The sequence below is a fragment of the Neolamprologus multifasciatus genome, chromosome 18, assembly GCF_963576455.1.
Source record: "Neolamprologus multifasciatus chromosome 18, fNeoMul1.2, whole genome shotgun sequence".
Taxonomy (NCBI): Eukaryota; Metazoa; Chordata; class Actinopteri; order Cichliformes; family Cichlidae; genus Neolamprologus; species Neolamprologus multifasciatus.
Genome location: NC_140456.1, coordinates 23,619,964 through 23,642,627, shown reverse-complemented (window position 1 = coordinate 23,642,627; position 22,664 = coordinate 23,619,964). Strand labels below are relative to the sequence as shown.

Below are 22,664 nucleotides of genomic sequence, written 5' to 3'. Positions count from 1 at the left end.
ATTTGGTTGGCTGTAGGTGGTGGTGGTTCAATGCCTGACTGCTCCAGTCTCCATGCCTAGGCATCCCTAGGCAAGATACTAACCCCAAGTTGCTCTACGATTCATCCATTAGAGAATGAATAAGTGTGAATGTTAGATAGAAAGCACTTGAGCAGAGAAAAAAGAGCTTGTGTGAATGGGTATGAGGCATGTATAAAGTGCTTTGAGTGCTCGGGTAGATTAGAAAAGCACTATATAAGAACCAGTCCATTTACCATTAATGAAGTAGATGTGCCACAGGAGCATAAGAGCACAGTGGTGTTCTTGTTATATAAGAACTTGGGCTTCCTTGGGCTTTCCAAAATTGGATAGCAGACATGCCGAGACATTCTGAGGTCAGAATTTGGTGTAAACAGCTTGAAGGCATGGATCCATCCAGCCTTGTATCAATGATTCAGGTTTTAGTGTTTAGAATTTTAGAAATTAACTTTGGAATCTGTTTAAAAACAGTGGGATACATGGAGGGTCTTTAAAGGAGATGGATGATACCAGCTGTTTAAAAGTAATCTGTGCAAACAGATGAGTGACTGACTGATAATCAAGAGAAACCCAGGGGAAATGACAGGTAGAGTCTCTTGAAGAAATTTGGGAGAAATAGTGTCAACTGGGCAGAAAGAAGTGCACATATTAGAAACTATATCAAGGAGATCTTTCCATCCATTCCTTTTTCTTTCAGGTTATTCAATTCAGGGTCGTGGGGGGCTGGAGCCTATCCCAGCTGCCATAGGCTTCAGTAGATAGGCATAAGTAGATGACTACACTTGGACAGGTTGATAGGATCCAATCGTGAACTGTGACCTGATACCATAGATCTTACTAGCAAAAAATAAATAAATAATAAAATAATAATAATATAAAAAAAAATTGACACTCATGAGCCAGTGAAGTCGGACGTTTTTTCAGTTGAGCGTGGTTAATATGTTCTTCATGTGAATAAAGTGAAAAGGGAGATCTTTGTTTTCCCATCTCTGTTCAGCTTTTTTGTGCTCTCTTTTATCCTGATGAATATAATCATTGATCCAAAGAGGAGGGATTACTCTGGACTTTTCAGAGGCTCTATTATCAGGATCTGATATACAAAGACTACTGAGAGTTAAGTGAGTCCCTAATATTTGAAGACAGCTGCAATGTTGAGATGGAGATATAAGAGAACAGAGCTGGGAACGTTGCTGCCAAGTTCTCATTGGGTGAATCCCATAGGCATCAACCTATTGATTTCCTGTTTCTTGAGAGCGGGCGCAGGTTCGTATCCTACCCGTGGCGGTTGTCGCATGTCTTCCCTGCTCTCGCTCCCTCTGCTTTCTTGACACTCTTTAGTGTACCCTTTCAAATAAAGCCATCTTCATCACACAGTTCAGCTTCTTCACCTCTTTTCAGCAAATTGTTCCGCTTCTTCAGCGGTTTTCAGAAGACGATTTCCACTATATGGCATTTACCCGGCATTTTCGCAGGAAATGCAACTTTTGTGAGACAGTATAGCTCACTAGAAATCTAGAAGGGAACACAAACATGTTCAGTGTTGTTGAAAAGTATAGCCAACAAAATTGGAAAATGTATTATTGTAATGGCAACGAGGACAGCAGGTTATTGGGGTCGGATGTGGCTCAGGAGGTGAAATGATTCATTCATTAATCCCTGGCTTCTTCCGTTGGCATGTCAATTTGTCCTTTTCATGCCGAACCACAAAAAAACCTCCGCTTAATGCAGTGTATCCATCTGTGTGTGTGTGTGTGTGTGTGCGTGTGTTTGTGTGATAGGAATAGCGATGTATGTACTGAGTAGAAAAAGTACTTTATGATGTTTGCATGTGGATCGATGAGTGGCCTATCATGCGAAACACTTTCAGTGGTCAATAAGAGCACTACATAAATGCATTCTGTGGGTCATCTCCGGTAACAGTTCTCAGTATTACAGTCACATTTGGATACAATTGATTGCAGCACGAGACTTTGCAAGCTGGAAAAGATACTCATTGTTTTCTGGTAAATTGAATTCTTTTGACACATATTATGCAACTATAAAAGGTCATAAGTTTTTGGGGTTTTTTTTACTTTATAGCATGCTCTGCTGCAACAACACACACTGTGTTTCATGTGTTTGTATAACTGTCAACTGATCAAACATGACCTTTTCATGTAGGAGGTCAGGTCAGCTTATAGTCAGTCTTAGGCCATAACACGTCCCATCAAAGGTGCTCTAGAACTTCAGTGTGAACTTCTCACCACTTCTTGACTCACTCTCCTGCAGACCCTACCACTGCGCTGCAATCCCCACCCAGCGGGTAGAGCCTGGGGAAGTTGCACGCAGTTGCTACACACTCTCCTGCCAAAGACACTCTTTCAAAAGAGAATCTTAATGTCAAGATTTATACTTCCTGGTTAAGTAGCTTTAACTGCTTTTTCAATGACAGATATTTTATTCACAATTGAACAATATGGCAAATATATAAACTGAGAAGCTGTACTGCTTTTAACAAAAATATATGCTCATTTTGGAATTTCATTCCAACAGCACATCTAAAAACATCGGAACGAGGGCAACAATCGGGTGGAGAAACATTTTACAGCTAATGAGGTTAACTGGCAGCAGGTCGGTGACATGACTGGGTTTAAAAAGAGCATCCTAGACAGGCAGAGGTTCACCAAGCTGCAAAAAACCCTCTCTACAAATTGTGGAACAACTGCAGAATTATGATCGTCAGCGTAAAATAGCAAAGACTTTGAATATCTCATCATCTGCAGTACATAATGTCCTCAAAAGATTCAGAAAATTGTTAGAAATCTCTTTGTGCAGGGGACAAGGCTGAAAATCAATATTGGATGGCTATGATCTTTTGGCCCTCGGGCGGCACTGCATTAAAAACAGGAACGATTCTGTCATGGAACTGTGAGCGCAGTTCATCCGCAAATGCAGGTTAAAGCTCTATCATGAAGAGAAGAAGCCGTAATTGGACACGATCCACGAACGCTGCTGTCTTCTCTGAGCCGAAGCTCGTTTAAAATGGACTGAAACAAAGTGAAAAACTGTTCTGTGGTCAGACGAATCAAAATGTGAAATTCTTTTTGAAAAACCCAGACACCACACCTCATAGACGAAAGAGCAGAGGGACCGTCCAGCATGTTATCAGCGCTCAGTTCCAAATCCTGCACTTTGAACAGTGCTTAACAGTTTCCAGATGTGCAAGCTGCCCATTCCATAGGCACGTGAGTGCATTAGTGCCCACAGACCATCAATGCTGAAAGGTATATACATCGCCCTGTCGCTGCCATGTCGCTGCCATCAAATTCAAACATTTGATGCGCTGTCTGTGTTCTGTTAATACCTGTTTATGATATTTGCAAATCATTTCGTTCTCCTTTTATTTACATTTTACGCAGCATCCTGCCTTTTTCAGCATTGGGTTTGTAAATTAAAACTTTGGAAAAACACTATCTTGCCAGCCTCTTTATGCACGTACGGGGCCCTAAAATGCCGAAAAAACCCTTCAGGTGCACTATAAACATCACATCTAGATTTATACTAACGGATTACTGCTATAACGCAGCACATAAAAAATAGGGGTAAGTACTGTGATGTTTCACTTTTATTTACTTCATAAATGTTTATATGACAGCAGGTATAAAGTAGCACGGCTACAAACATGACAGCAGGGATATCGAAGGACTAGAAAGCCTTTCATTATGTTCCCTTTCTTTGAAGAGAGCCATGTGCTCTCCTGTTTACCAGTTGGTAGTGCAGTTTTGATGGGATGCCAGAGAAAGTGTTTATAGAGAAGTCTTAGGATGCTTTATAGCTGACAATGCTGCAAATCTTAGGATAACCTTTCCCTTTTCCTTTCCTACATCATATACATCAAATTTGCATTAAATGACTCCAGGACGGACCTCAGCAGCTTGGGAGGGATGCGGCTTTTTATGAAACATCTGAGGAAGAATGTTCTCAAAAGACAAACCATTTCCTACTCGGAATAAAGCAGATGGTTTACAAACAAAGTGGATCTGGTGTGAGCCTTTTCTCCAAGTGTGTCATACTCGATGTCTGAAAGTGTCTGATGCACGCTTCCTGCTGGCAGCTGAGGCCTGAAAACCTGGAATTACAACGTCGCTCTGAAAGAGAAGGTTGTAAGCATGCTCTGTCCACAGCAGATGGGATCTCCAGATGGATGTTTGGAGACAGTGAGTCAGCGTAATGTTTTCTATGAGCCCTGTTTTTTCTGGGGGGGGGGGGGGGGGGGGGGGGGGGGGGTGTTTGTTCTTTCTGTCTTTGGCATGCTTCATTGCGGGATAAACTTTCGGGTGAATCTCGTATCGAGAAACAAGCAGAAAGCCTTTTTCCAAACTAACAGTCATCCCATTCCAGACACTACTCAGTCTCAGTTATCATAGAAGCAGTCACATGAGAGGCTGCGAGTCTGAGCCACTCTTGAAAAGTTGTAAGCAAACTTTATGCTGACAGAAGCATCCAGCTGATGGTGCTGTCTCGATGTCTGATTCTGTTAAAAGGGGAATATCTCGAAACACACGAATGGCCTCCGTGTGAGGTCACTCCACTCCAGATGTGCCTCAGGAATACTTAAATCTGAATCTGATTGGGCACTGGGTAGCTCTTAAGCCTCTGTGGCTCTGAGAGTTGATGACAACGATAACAGGCCCATAATTTGACTTTATTCATCTATTCATTTTGCTCTCATGATTGCACATCTCCAAGTGATATAGTATTATTTCCATATTCCTCACAGTCCTCTTGGCTCCGGCTGGCTGTGCTGTAGCTCCGTCCACTTGCAGAAACGCCAGAAATGCTTTGTTTCCGTGCTCGCTGATATCGTCGCTCTGAAAAAAACGAAACCTTAAGATGCCAAACAAATCGTGTTTGTGCTTTAGTCTGCTGCTGCTCAGCCTGGTTCCAGTGACTGCTTAAAAAAAACATGTTTCTTTGGATGTTAAATGTTAACTAACTTTGGCTGGCGTGTGCTGAACATGTGGGGTACAGAGTTAATAAAGGTGTGCCTGGAGGTCGGGTTAATGAGCGAAGTGAGAGTGAACCGAGACAAAATGACAGTAAAACACATTCTGAGATGAGCTGCAAAAGATTATTTGTCTCATTTCTAGATATGAAGATGGATAAGCAGAAATAACAGCACCAAATTTAATGCAGTGCAGTGCTAATGAGTGTATGCACACACACACACACGCACACACACAAAAGCTCTCAAGCAAACAATTCTTATTTCCTGCTTTCCCTAAACAGCTGTTGGTCATAGGTTCAGTCCTGTGTCAGATGTTCCAGCTCCCTAGGTTATTTTAGTTACTCTAGACAGCGCCGGTGTTTAGTTATGAGTCCTTAATCACAGGAGGACCTTTTCTCACTCTCCGGCAATAAACAGCGAGATTGGGTGAGGGAGAAGATGTTGTTGCCTCTGGTCACAGATAGAGAGTGCCATCGTGACAGCACCCATGCTCTCTATAGCTTTTATCTACCTCTGCTTTTTATAGTCAGAGGCACTTCATGTGATCCTTCCTGGTGCGCTCAGAGCATGTGAAAGGCAAAGAAGCTGTCTCTGAGGAAATAGGCAACTTCACAACAGATAGCACCTCAGGGAGTGCGGGGGGGGGGGGGGGGGGGGGGGAGCCTGAGTATGCAAACTTGGGAATGAGAGTAAGTAAGGTGAGCTCGAAGGCCAAGCCAGGCGACGGCTTAATGTTTATACACAGGCGGAATTTGGAAAGGAAGTAATTATGAAGCACAGTTTGAAGTTGATGAACAATATGTTCCTTAGGATTGCAAGGGAGAGAAGAGGGGGGAAGTAGAGGGATGGAAAGAGGGATAGGGGAGCAGAAGGAGGTAATCTGTCATGCTTCCACTCCCTGTAAATCAGACGTCCATATTTAGTTGGAAAGAGGGAAGGCCTAACAGTAATGTAAACAAAGCCTGGGGGAGGGAAGAAGGCAGGGAGAGTTTATCATCAACACTAATGTTTGAACGGCCAGCACGGCAGTCAGCATGGTCTTTAGGAAGAGACAACGGAGCTGATAGAGCACAACTGAAGGTAGAGAGGTTGCTTTGTCAATTTTCTGAGCAGTCTTGTCCAGTCCATTTTAGATTTCGAAAACAGGTTTTTATTCTTGAGATCTCTGAGAGAATTTCGGAGCAATGATGAGCAGGCCCAGATCCTCACCCGTTTCATATGTCATGTCACACAAGAGTCTTTAAACAAACCTGACAACAACATTTTTCAAAGGGAGAGCGAGCAAAGAGGGAGCGATCGCTTGACCACTGACCATCTATCTATTCATCATGAACGACCTGTGCTCCGAGAGCTCCGAGAGCTCCGAGGAAGAACAATCTGAAGTCGATGAGACCCCCCGGGAACAAAAGCTGTCCCGGCTTCCCGTCATTCAGCTCATGTCCAGGACCGTAGGGGGTTCCACGGGAGGATCTCCAAAGGTTTCACCCAAGGATTCGCCGCGCGGGTCTCCTCGAAATTCCCCGCTGCTCTTTAGGAAGCTGCTGATGAACCGCAGCATCAACCTCCAGAGGCGCCGCTTCACCCTGGCCCACACCCCCAGGTAGAGTTTATGACTGCAGCCAAGATGATAGAAATGACAGTTGTTGCACTTTGCATTATTCTCACTCAAAATAATGTAAAAAAAAAAAAGGTTATTTTTCTGCAGATTTTGAAGATGTGTTAATATTATGCAAGTTGTGCTCCAAATCCACCAACTAGGATTCTTCTAATTTAAAAGCCATCTAGTCTTATCGAATGTTCACATTTAGCACATCACTTAGACATGGATGATGCATATGGAGGGGGGTGGGGGGCTATGTAAGAGTTGTTTGGTGCTCTTTGCTGTTCCTATTGGTATTTGGTAAAGAAGAACAGCCTTATGGCCATCTTTACTCCACTCGGTTGGAGATGTTGATGCGTTCAAATGTATTTTTGTCCAAGTGTTTCACACCACAAAAATGGTTGCCCTGAAGCTTATCTTATTAAAGTAAGACTGACCACAAGATGTTCTTATATTCATGCGTTTCAGTCATGCCTGCTCTCCTCTGCCAGGATAAAACTAGCCTTTTTTTTAGTAAGATCTAATCCAAATTTTGTTCTCATAATGTGCTTTTTTTTTTCATTTCCATAAATAGACCTGCCCTTATTTACTGACTGCACATAGGTACGTGGTTCCTGCTTGTGTTTAGCTTTTTCTTCTTTCTATGAAATCTGCTAATTATAGAATTCATCCACAGCGTAGCTGCTGATGAGCATTGAGTTTATATTAAGAAACGCTTTTCCAAACCCGCTGTCAGCTTTAGTGCTGAATTACCTGCAGCCAGGAGTGTTTTTCCTAAGCTTTGTTCACCTTTTGCTTTCCATCATGTCAGTAAACACAGCTCAGCGACATCCGTGTTGTCACAGGATCAGCAGTTTGTTGTTCCACTTGTTAAGGACACGCTTCTTTCTTTCAGCAACGTCTTCTTGTTTAACAGCCGCACTTTTTAATCGCTGCACTCGCTGCGAAAGCACACCTCAAACAACTGGATATTTCCTGCCGAGTTTCAAACACCTTAAATTTATTCTTCCGTTGCAGCAGTCATAAATCTCTTTGGAAACAACGCAGCAGTCTCTCTATCAGGCAGCGCTGCTCTGGTACCTGTTGATAGCTTTAGTTTTATGATCCGTTATTGAATCATGTCAGGCTCATGATTTTATTCTTTTCAGTGCAATTTAAACATTTACCTAGTCCCCCAATTAGATTGCATTTGACCATAACTTCTCGAGATAGGGAGAATAAACAGGACTGTGTATTTCTCTTCCCTCACACCTGTTGGTGTCCTCAAAAGAAGAGCCTGTTGTGGAAAATTGTAAAGCACTTTAAAAAGCAAATGTCTCCAGTGTGTACTCTGAGCATATAAACACTCAGATGTAGGCACCATGCAAATCGGCGCTGTTGCACGGTGTCTCCAGCTTGTTGCACTGATGTCAGGCACATCCACCTCAGTGAAATCAGATTAAAAGCTCGAGAGAAACTCTAGCTGGTGCTGTAAATTCCTGCCTTACTTTTATTGGCAGGAGCATTCCTACGAGAGCCGCGTCCGTAGGAAATCTAAACATGCAGCATTTAAACGGTGGTGTATTTGACATTGGTGGATATGTTTCTATATGAGTTTATTGTAAACTGTTTAATTGAGCTCGGGGTGTCTGTTAAAAATCTAAATATTAGAGGAAAAGAAGTCAAGTGGACTTCAAGGCTCAGTCGTGATTGTCAGATATCTGGAGGGCAGCGCAGATACTCAGCATGTCAGACTTTGTTTTACACAGCTCTGAGGCCAGGCCATTGAGGAAGTTTCCGCCTGCAGTGTCACAGCTCAAATAAATGGATGGACATGAGTTAGTGCAGGATGACTGGCAAGCAGGAAGAATTAAACAAACTGGGGGTCCGGCGGAAAATTAATGTCGCAGGCCGCTCAAATATAGAACGTGCGCGCAAATTTATTTTCACTTTGTGTCCAAGTTGATGAAGTCTCTTTTTCCCCTCCAGAGACACCGAGTCAAAAGGATTTTTTTTTTTCCACGAAAAACTTTTAAACATTCAATAAACTTTTTTTTCAAGCCAGCTCTGTGATGACAGGTTTTTTTTTTTTCCATTCAGTGTTTCAGTCACGTTATCATAATGGAAATAAAAACTGTCCAGAAAACACAAACACGCAAATTATTGCTTTATTTATTGGATGTATTCATTTCTCGAGCAATGTAATCAGTCAGGAGTTTTTAAAATAAATAAAGCAGCGTTATCACTTGCAACTAAAGTGGTTACAGTTTGCAGATCGTCGACTGTATTTCTTTTTAGAGAAGTGGCTGTGTAGACAGGTGACAAATTAAAGGGGGAAAAACCCAACAAACTAAATCCTAGCAAGGTGTTGTGCCACCATGATCTGCAAGAGCACTGTTCAAGTCTCTGGAACTGATCCCTCCTTCGGTGCTTTGTTTTGATGATAATACTGGAAAGCTTTGAACTTTCCCACAGGTGCTAAACTGCACAGATCCGGTGTGAAGGGAATAGGATGTGATTGTTTTCATGCTCCCTCAAGCCCTGCAGATGAGAGCACTTTCATAATGGAAGAGATTACTCCTCTCAGAATACACCTTTTCATTTGTCACCCATTTATAGGTGATGATCCTGACTTATTCCTTTCAATTTGAGCCACTGAGGTAATAATCCTGGGTCACTACTTCCATTAAAACATGGGTACATTGTTTATTTAAACCTTGAGCTTCTGCATATGGGTCATCTGCTCAACCCAGTGAGCTGCGTTCGCAGCCTCGACAGAGGTGTATGTTAAAATAGCAGAAGAAAAACGTGTGGCAACGCTGAGGATCCTCAACATGCATTTCCCCTTCTCTTCCACTAGAGGACATTAAGTTGTGAGATGCGGGCAGAGAGCCTCTCCGGAGGATGCATTTGTGTTTCTCTGATGGATCTGAGTCGGGGAAAGAGACATTTCCTTTGCTGGAGTTTGACTCTGTGGGGACTCAAATATTTTTAGGGGGGAAATGAGATGAAAAATGTTTTTCTAGCCTGATGCTGTTGAGAAATGTTGTTACTGGATCAGAGAAATTTTCTTTTCTTTCTTTCCTTTCAGTCTTAGACTGATAAGTATTAAGAGTAATGGATGGATTACAAACAGTCTTAAGTTTATCGATGCTCGAGCAGAAGGTTTAGCAGCCTGTAGTTGTTTAAGTTTTGCCTTTTGATTGTTTCTTTGTTTCTGAGAATTCTTCACTTCCAAGTCGCTTCTTAATTAATTAGTTATTGGAGTAATGACCCCAAAACTGTTTTCCTTCTCATTAGGAAATATTTCCTCTTTTACTAGAAAACTTCTCTGAAATATTTCCACAATTACATGTTTCACTTTACCCCCCCCCCCCAAATAATAAATTAAATAAATAAAAAAAGATGGCTTTATATTTATGATTTTAAAATCATAAAAGCTCAATATTGGAAAAGGAAACCCATTTTTTTTTAATTGTTGTTGTTTTTTTCACAAAAAGAAAAATGATGCACTCTTAAAATTCTTCTTTTTCACTTTAAAACATAAAAAAATTACATTTTTAACACAAAGTACCTTTAATATTAGTCCACTTTCTCAGGCAGTGACCATCATTGTCCACACCCTCTCTCTTTGTGCAAGTTGCTCTCACTCACTCTCTCCCTCTTTACCACGCAGCACCCTACCCACCTCTCTCTCTCTCTCCCTCCCTCTCTCCCTCTCTCTCTCTCTCTCTCAGTGGAGACAGTGTTGTTGTTTGTTGTTTTAAGCCCCGGTTTGGTCCCACCACTCTCAGGAGAGAAGAGAAGAGAGAGCAGAAGTCTGTTATGGCCCGCTGACTGGGACTACATGGGACAGCCCACTCCAGGGAGCATCTGATGGGATTATAACACTCTTTCCAGCTTTTTTCTTTCTTCCTCCTGCTCAGAATAACTCTGCTAATTCTGTTGATAGTCCACTTTCACAGAGGCAAAACTGTGTTGAGGTTGTCGGACCTGACTTTTAAAGATAAAGAATGCCTGGAGGTTGTTGGTGAGGAATTCGGCTTTGACAGTTAGAAGCTCACTTGGACGAATTCAAGCTTGGTGTTTCCTATTTAGGAGTATGAAAGAGAGAGAGAGAAAAAATACAAGAGAAGCGTTTATCTTGGCACATCTGTGGTGAGCCGAAAGGAGAACCAGTGAGGAATTAGTCCCAGATGAGCACTGACAGCTGACACCATCCTCAGTTTCATTAGATTTGTTTCGGCCCCATACTTTCACATACAGTGAGGCGATATGCTAACTTGCTGTGCGATAGGTCTTTAACAGCCAAGACTCTTTGCCTTTTTAGGCTGTTCACATGCACACACTCTGAGCTGAACCTTTCTGATTTTCCTTCCAAACAAATGGACATATCTGTACAGCTGGGACTCAAACCAGAACAGCCAGTCAGTTTTTTATTTGGTTCATGGATTTTGCACTGAGCTGGAAGTGAATCATTTTTAACAGTTAGGTTTTATGTGATAAACGCAGACTCAACAGGCCTGGCTTATTGTTGCTCTCACTCCCATTCTTGCTCCTGTCAGGTGCAGCTGATGAGTTTTGCTGTTTTGCATGTTGCAGTTGTTTTGCATTCGTCCTTCTTGGATCTGTTTTTCCTGCTCCGTCCTGTCAAGGGAACCTGCCTCCCGATGCCATAACTTGTGACGGCAGTCGACATAAAGGAATTTGTGCAGACTCTCTTTCTGATTCCGGACAGTATGGGGGCTTTGCTCGCACGGCAGAAGTTATTTTTCTTTATCGACGCAGAAGCTTGTGCTTTGACGATTCTCTAAACTCAGCCAAACTTTTTTTTGAACCCGCCATTAAAATGATGAACAAGGATTCTCGCTTTTCAAGGAAGATGCACAGCAACTTCTCCACCCGCAGGCACTCATGCATTGGGTATGTATCCAGTTGAGCGTCAGGGGTACTGTGATTGCGACGATCTTTACTGATGGGCAGTGAAGGCAACACGAGTTTGCAGACATTTAGGAAATATTGGAAGCTGGCTTGTTTCTGTTTCTGGCTGTATATAAAACACAAGCTGATGGGTAACAATTAGACACCTCGTCTAATTGTTAGACGAGGAGTCTAATTGACACCTCGTCTCTGTCATTGCATCATATTGATTTGATCATCTGCTCATTCTTTGTTGTGTATTTTTTTCCAGTAAAATGTATTTGACTCAGTGCATGTAATGCTGAATCTGCACCTGTGTGCTGTTTAAAACTCTGGATTAACTTAAATCCAGTCTAATGCCCGTTAAAACTAACGCAAGTGGTTGTGTGTGTGCCAGAGCCAGGGGCTGTTGCTGTTGGGGTGCAGGCCTTGGGTGGCATGCTGGATCAATGTCTATGTTCTCTGACGTCTCTCTTTGTCGGGGGACTCAAGCCAAGCTGTGCTGTCTGCGTTAGGCACGGTGTCATCATCATGCGATGCAGGACTTTTATGTTTTATAAGAGCAATGTCCATACGAGTGGCAGATGTGGGAGACAACATCTGTGTTTTTATGTAGTCCTTTAAATAATCTGTCAAATCTTACAGTACAATCGTGATAACTTGCTGGGGAGACTGATGACGCGAACACCCGGCGTAACTGGAGATGTGCGTAATCGGGAAAAATGTCAGATCTAAGAAAACAAAACAGAGATTTGAAATCGTTAAAATAAGAACTTTGATGCACACCGTGGAGAACCTGGGGACCTAAATGACTCCAGATGTAGTGGGGAGGGTTAATCTTCTTACTAAAAACACCCATTTTGGAGCTGTTGTGGACTCTTTTTTTTTTTTTTACAGTGCAGTATGTAGTGCAGCAAACTTTTCTGAACTCTGGGCATAAGGCATGTGCCTCACGAGTGTCATCCGAACTCCTCCAGCTGTGAGCCTGTTTGGATCATATGAGGAGATCAAAGCAGGAGATTTAAGACCACAGCCAGAAATACAGAAGCACAGACGGGAACAGAACAAGCCTCTATTCTCTTATTACCTGATTTGTACATTGAACTTTCTGACTGAAAAAAAAAACAAACCCTGAAAGCATTTAGGAAGTTTCTCTTTTTAAGCACAAGTAAAGACGGCGACAACTTTATTTATTGTGCTATAATGAGAAGAAGCCATTGCGTCAGGAGTAATAGTTCTGAAATTAATTTAGATAGATATTTGAAATCTTTAGGAAAAATAATATCTCTGCCCTCTTGCCCCACACACACACACACACACGCACACACACACACACACACACACACACACACACACGCACACGCACACACACACACACACACACACACACACACACACACACACACAGACAAAGGAGTCTGTGTTATCCAAATGTGACCATCACAATAATGACACTCTCATCGTCTTTTGTACTGACAGTACCAGGACACTATTCATCTCTCCCCCCCCGCCCCTTCACTCCTTATAACTTTCTCCACAACACACAACACATTTTTATGGCTTCTCTGGTCGTGTGTTGCATAAAAAAAAACCTCATCATGTTGCTGCATTAAGCGAACATAGCCGGAGACGAGAGCTCTCAGACGGTATCATGAGAAGATAGTTTGAGGAGACGCCATTAATGTGAAGCAGGGAGTGATGGGGAGAGACATGGTGAGGTGAAAGTAAGAGATACAGCAGCAATGGCTGACCGAGTGGGAAAAGAAATAATCTAAAGAAATGGGGGGGAAAGGCACAGAAGAGAGGGTGGTGAAGGAGCGATAGGGTGCTTGGGTGGAGATAGGGCGGCTTTTAGCACACAGATAACGAGTGCAGTAGTAGATTAAGAGAGACAGCGGGCTCCCAGGCTGAAAACACAATATAACGATACTCTGTAGACATGCTTAGAAATGTTGGAAAGAATAAAAAGGAAAACAAAAAGTGCCATGTAAGGTCACTCAACCAAAGGTTAACAGTGTCAATGTCAGAGGTCCCAATATAGCTGCTCGTCCCCCCTCCACAACAAACACACGCCCAGATTAGTCAATAGGGCCTGTGTGAAGCTGCTCTGTGCGTCACTGCTGTACTCCATATTTTCAGCATGACTGATTTCCCCAATCGCCTCCAGAGCCTCATCGATTCCCAAGCAGCGGCCTGGGACAGCACTAACGCTGCCGAAACTCAGCACCAGCTGCTCTACTGTATTCACAGTGCGAGAGGACGTAACAGGCCTTTCTTTTATCCAAAGTTCAGAGAGGATCATTCGGCAAACAAAAAAAAAACAAAAAAATAAATAAATAAGAGAAGTTTAGATAATTACTGATGAATATTGTCATTTCTTAAAAAACCCACAAACTTTTTTTTCCAACACAATCTGTGTGTCGACAATACCAGGCCGAATGGTTTGCTACCACTAGAGGGGGAAACCGACTAAGCTATACCGAGACGTGCTGCAGAACGAGCGAGAGTTCAGTGAACGATTGGGAGCTATGTGCATTTGATGGATTATAACTGTGTTTATAGGCTTTTTTAGTTCCACTAAACAGACTCCGTGTTGTGATTGTGTAGTGATGCTGTATTCGCTACATTAGATTATGCATTGCTCTGTGTGACAAGCTTTTTTTCTTTCAAATTCACACTTTTACTAATTGTACTACTTTTATTTCTGAATCTCTAGATGAGTCGTTACACATCGAGGGCCATCGCGTTTATTCATATTCAGTTTGAAGGTTTTAAGAGTCTAAAACACTGCCAGACAAAAAAAACCCAAAACTGATCCTCACACGGACACTTTTTACTAAAAGGCTGCTTTCCAAACAAAGGTCAACTCTAACAGTGTAGTTACAGGATGATCGGCTGCATGATACCAAAGCTGAGATTTTTTTTTAGTTTCTAAAAAAAGTACATTTATTGTTCAGTGAGGTATTACTTTACTGTATGTATATGTGTAACTAGTTTTTTCACAAACCTTAGTGCAACAATTCTACCCACTACAAACACGGACGTATTTATTGAATATATGAGGGCCAAAGCGATGACACTATCCTTTCTGTCTGTTCAAAGACGTTTAGCTACACATTTAACGTTTGAAATGTGATGTTATTATTACTAAGAAAAAGAAGTGCATTTCCAACAATATGTTTCAGTCTTTCCACGTCACATATAAATGCTGCTGTAGGAAATGAAAGAAATGTGTCAGCACGACTGTTTGGACTTAAACTGTAGGAAATAGATATGTAACTGTAGGAAATAGATATGTAACTGTAGGAAATAGATATGTAACTGTAGGAAATAGATATGTAAAGTTACAGGAGAGAGTTCTGGTAACTCATTGGTTGACTGACTTGTAATTAGAAAACTAAGAAAAGGTCTGTATCAGCAGAAAATGCTATAAAACGTGTGAAAATACAGTAAAAGTCCACATGTTTAAGCCCTCGTTTACATTTCCTAAAGCCATGGAGTGGGCCAGATTTGAGTCTTTAATGGGCCAATTTTAATCCCCAGGGCTCAAGTTTGCCGTCCCTCTGTTAGGGCATATGCAAAGTCCCTTTTTTCTTATTTATTTATTTGTTTTTGGCAGAAATAAGATTATTTTTTTTCATACATTTTCCTATGTTTTTTATTCCATAATGACATCCTTGGTAAAGCAGTATTCACCTGAGTGTGCACACAAGCTTATTAATGTGAGTTTTGTGTGTATGCATTTCTGGGTTTTTCATATGTGTGCGTGTCTTTGTTTGCACAAGTTTGTCATCCACCCAATCCTCAAATAAAATGAGCCTCAAAAGCAAGCCGTCGTGCTAGCAGATGGCAGCCTAATGAATCATGAGGTGACACACTAGCCTTTACTACAGTACACGGTGTAGCATGACGTTGACATCACAGAGACGCCGAAAGTTAAATATAGGCCACAAGCAACAGCCAAAGCCTGACACCTGGTGCTGCTTCTTTGTTACATGCTCAATATTTTTGATGACATTTAGCCTGTGAAGAAATAAGTTGAACTGCCTGTTTTTTGGGGAGGGGTTTGTGTTTTTTGCGGGGAGGCGGTGGTGTCAGTTTTGCAGTTCAGGTAGCTGTGAAGATGCGTAATTGATACGTATTCAGCAGCATGTAACTCCTTTAAAGGAAGCAGTTACTTTTGTGAATATTCCTTCCTGGTGATCCTGTTACATGACGTGTGTGTATGTTTGTGTGCAGCTGCTTTAATAACACTGCTAAACTTTGCTGTGCCAATCTCAGTCAACACATTTAATTTACGACAAAAAAGTGTTTAAAAGCTTTATTTAGAACATTTCCACTTGATTTGACATGAAGTCTGGGTGTGAAGGTGTGTTCACACTCAGATGTTCTGCACATCTGTGTAATGCGATCAGTGCAGTTTACTTACAGAGCATTTCCTTGCTTCTACAGCGCAAGATATAGAAGAACAAACTGTTTGCAACCATCGTGGCATCTGTTTTAATTTTGTTGGAATGAGATCATGATAAGCATTGAGCAATGAGAGGGCATTACTTAATTGCTTCTAACTCGTTTTTTGGAAACAGTGTGGCTTCCACACATGCCACACTTGTTTGAATTTGAAGGTCATTTTTCACTTGATTGAAGCTTCTATCGCCTATTTGGACTAGATGTTATGCAGGTGTGTAGATCTGTCATCTCTGGATGACAAAGGCAAATAAAATGTACATTTTTTGGAGAACTGTGTCCTACAGATTCTGCAATTTAAATACGTCCTTTTTTGCATTTTTTAAAAATAAATATTTTGGGGGTTTTTGCATTCATTTAAACATCTGGTTAGTTTTAGCTACTTTTACAAATCAGAGACGGTGTGTTCACTGACAGTCGGCTACTTTGACACACAGTACTCCTCGATGACTTCAAAACAGCTCGTTATTCAAGAATGTTAACCATTCGTTCGTGCGTCCAACACATGATGTCATGAGGCTTGCTTTGCAAATAGTGGACTATTAAATCCACCACTGAAAGTTCAGCCAGAATCTATCATTTTGTGAGTTCCAAAAGTGACCTTGTAACATCGATTCGGCCTTGGCATCCAAGCGCTTCGGAGCTCGACTCTCTTAAGTGGGGAAGTGAAGACACTGAGCAGAACCAAACATTTAATGTCTGTCTTTCTTCAGACATCAAGTCTCTTCCACCACCAGTGACGCAGATTCATGAAACACTCTGAAATCCTCTGGTATGCTGCCAACCAGCAAGTGTGTGTGTGTCTGTGTGTTCATGTCCACTCTAGATTACAAAGAACAATGCTCTTGCACCGTGTTGTATAAGCACTTTCAATTCTTCTAACTGCACATGAAAACAATTTTCCTGTCATGAAAACGTGTCAGAAAGTGCAGAGCCTGTAAAGTTTAATTCATAGCACAGTCTCCTCCCGCTTGCATCAGGACACTGTTCATCCCACAGGGGATCGAGTCTTCCCTTTCATAAGCCTGGCTTGGACGCTAGTACAATATTTGTAGTGTATAAATTCACAAAGGATATTTGTGAATACAAGCAGGAAACTAGACTTCGATTTAGTGACTCCTTCATCAAATAATGATGGATCTGATTCTAATACTCTTCCACAGTCGTTCCTGCTCACGTCTAAATTTGAATTCACCGTAGTCGGTGTGATTGGATTTATAAGCTGTGACCGTTCCTAGTTCAGTCTAGCCGCAGCTGTAATGCAAAGCAGTATTGTATGTCTGTTCAGATTGTGGTTACGATTGGTCCTTTTTGTGTGCACCTCTTCAGATTTCCTTAAATGGAAGTTTTTCTTGACTACCGCAGACACAGAACCTTTGTATTATAGTAAAGGGTCATATCAAATACTTTGACTGAGCAAACACTGCAGTTGTAATTTGTCTGTGCTGTGTGTGTCTCAACCAATGGAAATATAAAGTTGTAATATAAAACCAAGGAAACGACCTTTCTGCATTTAGGGTAATAAGATTTTCATATGTATGTAGCAGAGCAGTGGTCCTGTGATGTTTTAAACCCTCTGGCCTCTGAAAGGAGCCTGGTTCATATTAAAGGAAACTATTGAGTCTATATTGTGATACTTTTATTTCCTTGCATTTTCTTTTCCATTCTCACCTATTGTCTCCGTGCTAACGGTTGTGAATTCCATGATGATGAAGTGATGCTATTGATTGATTTGCCAATTTAATTGAAGCATATCATAACGCAGAATGAAGCACAACGCCATTTATGGACAAGTGTTTTGTGTAGCTTGACAGTAAGTCGTCATTCTTCAGGTCATTCTATGTCTGTCGGGCTTTTCGCTCGTCCTGGTTGCAACTATGAGTTTTTTTGCTCACGATTCTTGCGTTTTAAACAACAACGTTATAGGCACACAAACACATTTCTGATTTCTAGCTAGCAGCAGGTGGTTTTGCAAAGATTCAAGTAGCTTGAAGATGTTATCAGCAGTGTCTGTTATCACACTTTTTAATAGGTCCTGATGGCTTGTTTTAAATTTAAATATTGACAAAAAAAAGATTGACATAATTTCATTAACATGAATTCATCCTAAGCTTAAAATAGCTTCTTTTGGTCATTTAGCTTACGTGCTTTCATTGAACTTAACAATGCAGTGCTGTCTTGTGCAACACCGACTGTGGTTATTCAACTTTAAAATTTCATAAACAGAATGAGCAGGTGACCAATAGTGTAAACTAACCTAAGGCTGGGGGCTGCACAGTGGGGAAATGTGGGGAAATGTTACACAGGTGCGTATGCAACAAGCATATACACGGTGTGCAGCATTGTGAAAAGGGATTTTCTGAATGTCTTGACACAATGCCACAACCTTGCAGGAGTGGATAGCCCAGAAAATTCAGCCCAAGGTCAGATTGTGTAATCCTCAGAGAACCTTTAAAAAATGACCAACTTTGACCAACATTTCAGGCTCTTCAGTTAGCATGATACATGTTAAAGTTCATGACAGCATGATTAGAAAAACACAGAACAAGTGTGCCTTGTTTGGAAAGGCTACCAGGAGAAAGTTAGCATATTTGTGCAAACTACAAGACTTCTGGAACAATGTTCTTTGGACAGATTAAGCCATAATGCACAATGTAGTATTTGGCAAAAACTAAACACAGCATATCAGCACAAACATACCAACTGTCAGGCACGGTGGTGGAGGGGTGATGATTTGGGCTCATTTTGCAGACCTGGGCACTTTGCAATCACTGAGGCAACCATGAATTCCTCAATATAAGTATTCTAGACTCAAATGTGATGCCATCTCTCTGTGAGCTCAAGCTTAGCTGAATTGGGTTCTACAGCAGGACAATAATCCAGAGCACAAGTGGTACAACAGAATGGCTAAAAGAGAAAAGAGTTGAGATGGACCTCAACCGGATTAAAATGCTGTGGTGGGATCTTAAGTGAGCTGTGCAAACCTCCATGAACTGAAACAGCAAAAAAAAAGTGGGTCAAATTTTTGGTGTGGAGGAATTTGATGAAGTCATATAGAAAGCAGTTACCTCAAATTATTGCAGATAAATGTGACGCTGAATCATGGGGTGTACTAAGGTTTTAAAAGGAGTGCATAGATTCCTGTGAAGACTTCCTTATTCACATGAGTGCTGCAAACAGTACAGTTTAATAGTATTAATACTACAAGCATATAGTGAATGATAAGCTCCTTGGTTTACAAATAACATATGTTGAGTAATTAGGTGGATATGCTAAGAACTGCAGTTTGTGTTAGAGCAGATTAGAGGCTGATCGATTTATCAGCGGAACGACGTTATCAGCAAATATTCTCTATTTGTTTATCTATTTTTTTATTTATTATGGCTCATAAATGCGAATGTAATGATTTATGGTATGACGATAACATCTTACGAGTGTTCATATTCTATAGTTTGTCCACCAGAGGGCACTCTGCAAAGTTCCCTGTTGGCACCAACCTGCTGATCCAAGCAGAGTCAGCAGAACATAAATGAGTAAATGAAAAACTACACAAAACAACTCTGCTTTTGTTTTTTATGTCTGAAAAAATAGAAAATATCAGCAGATATATTGAAATATCAGATATTTAAATCACCAAATATCTGTATTGGTCCTAAATATCTTGTATCTGATAGGCTCTAGAGCAGATACACATGTTGTCCATGAATTGCTTCTACTTCTTTGCTTGCAGTTTTAGTTAGTTTAAAATATATATACTTATTTAAAAACACCACAGTTCATATCTTTAGGCTGCAATGTCCTATAGTCCAGCTTTAGCACCTGGTCAGTGGATACTATTACAATTAAAACTGATATTTAGTACCAAATGTTCTCTAAATTGTAACAAGGAATTATCAAATTATTAAAAATTTTACAAAGCTGTTTGTCCTCAGTGAAAAACAACCACACTGAATCTGTCTCTGTCTCTAAAATAGCTGCCTCGTGTCTCATTTTGCTGATTTCTTCATTTGGAGACAGAAAGTTAACCTAAGCTAAGGTTTCATATTTACTTTTCACATTTATGCTCTTCAAATACACAGTCTGTTTAGGTCATGGGTGACCTTGCGTGTGCCTAAGCCTGTGCATGAGTACATATTGTGTGTATGTGTGTGTGTGTGTGTGTGTATGTGTGTGTGTACTTGTGTGTGTGTTCTTCATTCTCAGCAGTCTGTGTCCCAAGAGCTACTTATTGTAATACCGTATCACACTCATCCTGCCATCAATCTCTTTACCTAACACATACATGGCCTCCCCAACACACACACACACACTGTGCCCAATGAGAGAGTGCGATCCTGCAGTGGTATTAAGATTGTGTAAGAGAGAGAGCAGGAAGGGGTTAAGATGTCTATAACATTCAGGGAAGGCAGGGACCGTGCTGGCTCTTCTCCCGCCCCTTTTCTCAGCTCTGACCTCACTCTGAAACTTGCTCCCCTTTAAGTCTAATGCATGCACACACACACACACACACAGGCACGCATGCACACACACACCTAGAGACACTTGTTGAGTCACATGCCTGCATACACACTTGTTCAGCAGTGCACACGCTCACTAACACACACATTTACACAACCAGCTTGTACAGCTCTGTGCACATTCTGTGGCACGTCTGAACAAAAAGTACACACACACACACACACACACAGATGACAGGACAACTGTGACAGACTGGAGCAGGAGAGCAAGTTTGTCCAGGGAAAGGAAATAAGTCTGTTTGTTCGGTGATTAAAGGTGTAGCAGCCAAAGGGGGTAGGAGGAAGCACAGGGAGAGAAACAGAAGACGAGTGTGTGTGTGTGAGAGAGAGAGAGCAGACAGACAGAAAGGGAGAGGGGGAAGAGGGCAACAGTGTTGCGTTACATTTAGACCCAGAGCAAAGACAAGATGTACATGGGGGAGCGATTAATGGAGCGCTGCTGAGAGTGATGAAAAGCTTTTTCTACAGCCTGCAAGGCAGACAGACGTGCAGCTGGGAGAGTGCAGCCTGGAGGAATTCAGGTGCTCAGGACAGATTACACTCAAAAATTTATACGTATCATCCCAGAGAAAGCAAATCTTCACCAGAATACAGGAGCGACAGCTTCGCCCGGGGCGGCAGATTCCATCGTGCCATTCATCCTGGCACTCCTCTGGAGCCGCTGGTCATAGTGCTGGTGTCCACTCCTGCCAGAGGGAATGCCACCTCCCGGGAAGCCGTGGAGAGCTGGACAGCCTGATCGAGCGAGACAGACGAGGAAGCGGGACGGACTTTACAGAGATGAGAGCGGCCACAAGCTGAGGAGAACCAAGAGAGGGAGACAAGCGGAGTCGCCGAGAAGAGGAGGGTGAGGACGAGTTACAGAGAGTAGGCTAAAGAAAAGATGAGTGTGCCAACGAACTGTGGGTTCTTTTACTCTGTGGAACGGAGTATCACAGTGCGGAGTGGGAACATATGGGGATCACCGTGTGCTGTCAATAGGCCTATTGACATCATGCAGAAACGCAGGCGGTAATTAAGACCTATGTTATTTACTCTCGGTGCTTTTGTCTTCCTTTTTTTTTTCATGTCTTCTTTCATCTCTTAAACACACAGACATACACAGCGAACGTGTCATTATGCAGATGTGCATGAAGTTGGGGAGCATGGGTCTACTGGTAAAACTGGCTTTTATTGAAACCAAAGTTTATTTTCCAAGTATCTAAAACACTCGCTCGTAGGGTATCACTGTCTATTTTTTTCTTTTAGATCCTTATAGTTAAAACAGGAACATACAGGAGTGACTCTAATGGGATTAAAAAACAATCACAAACCTCTTTTTTTGTACTGTATATGTGAATATGGAAGTGTTTAGACTGCAAACTATTTTTATCAGCTGCAATATTCACAAAAACATTTTTTCTTTATCAGTTCTTTTGGTCCAAATCAGCATTTCTTTAAATATATATATATATTTAATCACATTTCCTCTTCAGCCCTTTTCAGGCACTGTTCCAGATGAGAACAGTGCCCGCTGTCGTGTCTTTTTTTTCATTATGAAGACATCTTGCAGCTTTCAACAAGAGTCAAGCTAAGAGAGGAGAAAGGGCGTGTGAAAGTAGTAGCTTTTGGATCATTTGAATATTGCGGTATATCCTGGTTGGGGGGGAAAAAAACAAAAATTCTGGTTGCCGTCCAGATATTTTTTAAATTCATAATTACCACCGTGGCTTATCCAAGAAGGTTTTATAATGTGTTAGGCAGAAAGCAGTACACAAGTCCAACTGTAATTTCAAATGTGAGTGAGAGATTTAATGCAGACTATACAGTGATGGAGTAGTGAAGTGGAGCAATTATGTAACAGGTTTAATACCTTTACAACAAAAATGGTAAAATCGGAGAAAACACATCCACACACTCTTCATCATTCAGATTTCACTGCTTTACCAAATACGTGCTGCCCTTCAGAGATGCAGATTTTACATGGTGGCTTACTTAATTCATGATTTTTGCTGCTGTAGCAGTGAGACGGCCTGTTTCTGTTACACATTAACAAAGTTTTCGTGTGAAGGAAAACGTCAGGATGTTTTTTCTGTGTGTCTCGCACATCAGTTTGAGAAATCCTGTTTCGTAACGCAATACTTTTTTCTCATTAAGGCTCATCTATCTGACATGCAGCTTGAATGCTGCTGTCCTT

General features: G+C 41.5%; 1 protein-coding gene across 6 annotated transcripts in view; it reads left to right on the top strand.

The window, feature by feature from the left end:
* The window catches only part of pde4ca (phosphodiesterase 4C, cAMP-specific a), a 49,001-nt gene that overhangs the window by 3,861 nt on the left and 22,476 nt on the right, over positions 1-22,664 (top strand). The window contains exon 1 of one of the 6 annotated variants that reach the window (XM_085141245.1): positions 5,857-6,605. The exons of 1 other annotated variant lie outside the window; for it this stretch is intronic. In XM_085141245.1, coding sequence (XP_084997371.1) covers positions 6,334-6,605 — 272 coding nt within the window. In that variant the 5' untranslated portion in view covers positions 5,857-6,333. 4 more of the 6 variants (XM_085141247.1, XM_085141251.1, XM_085141249.1 and 1 more) reach the window with 4 other exon arrangements.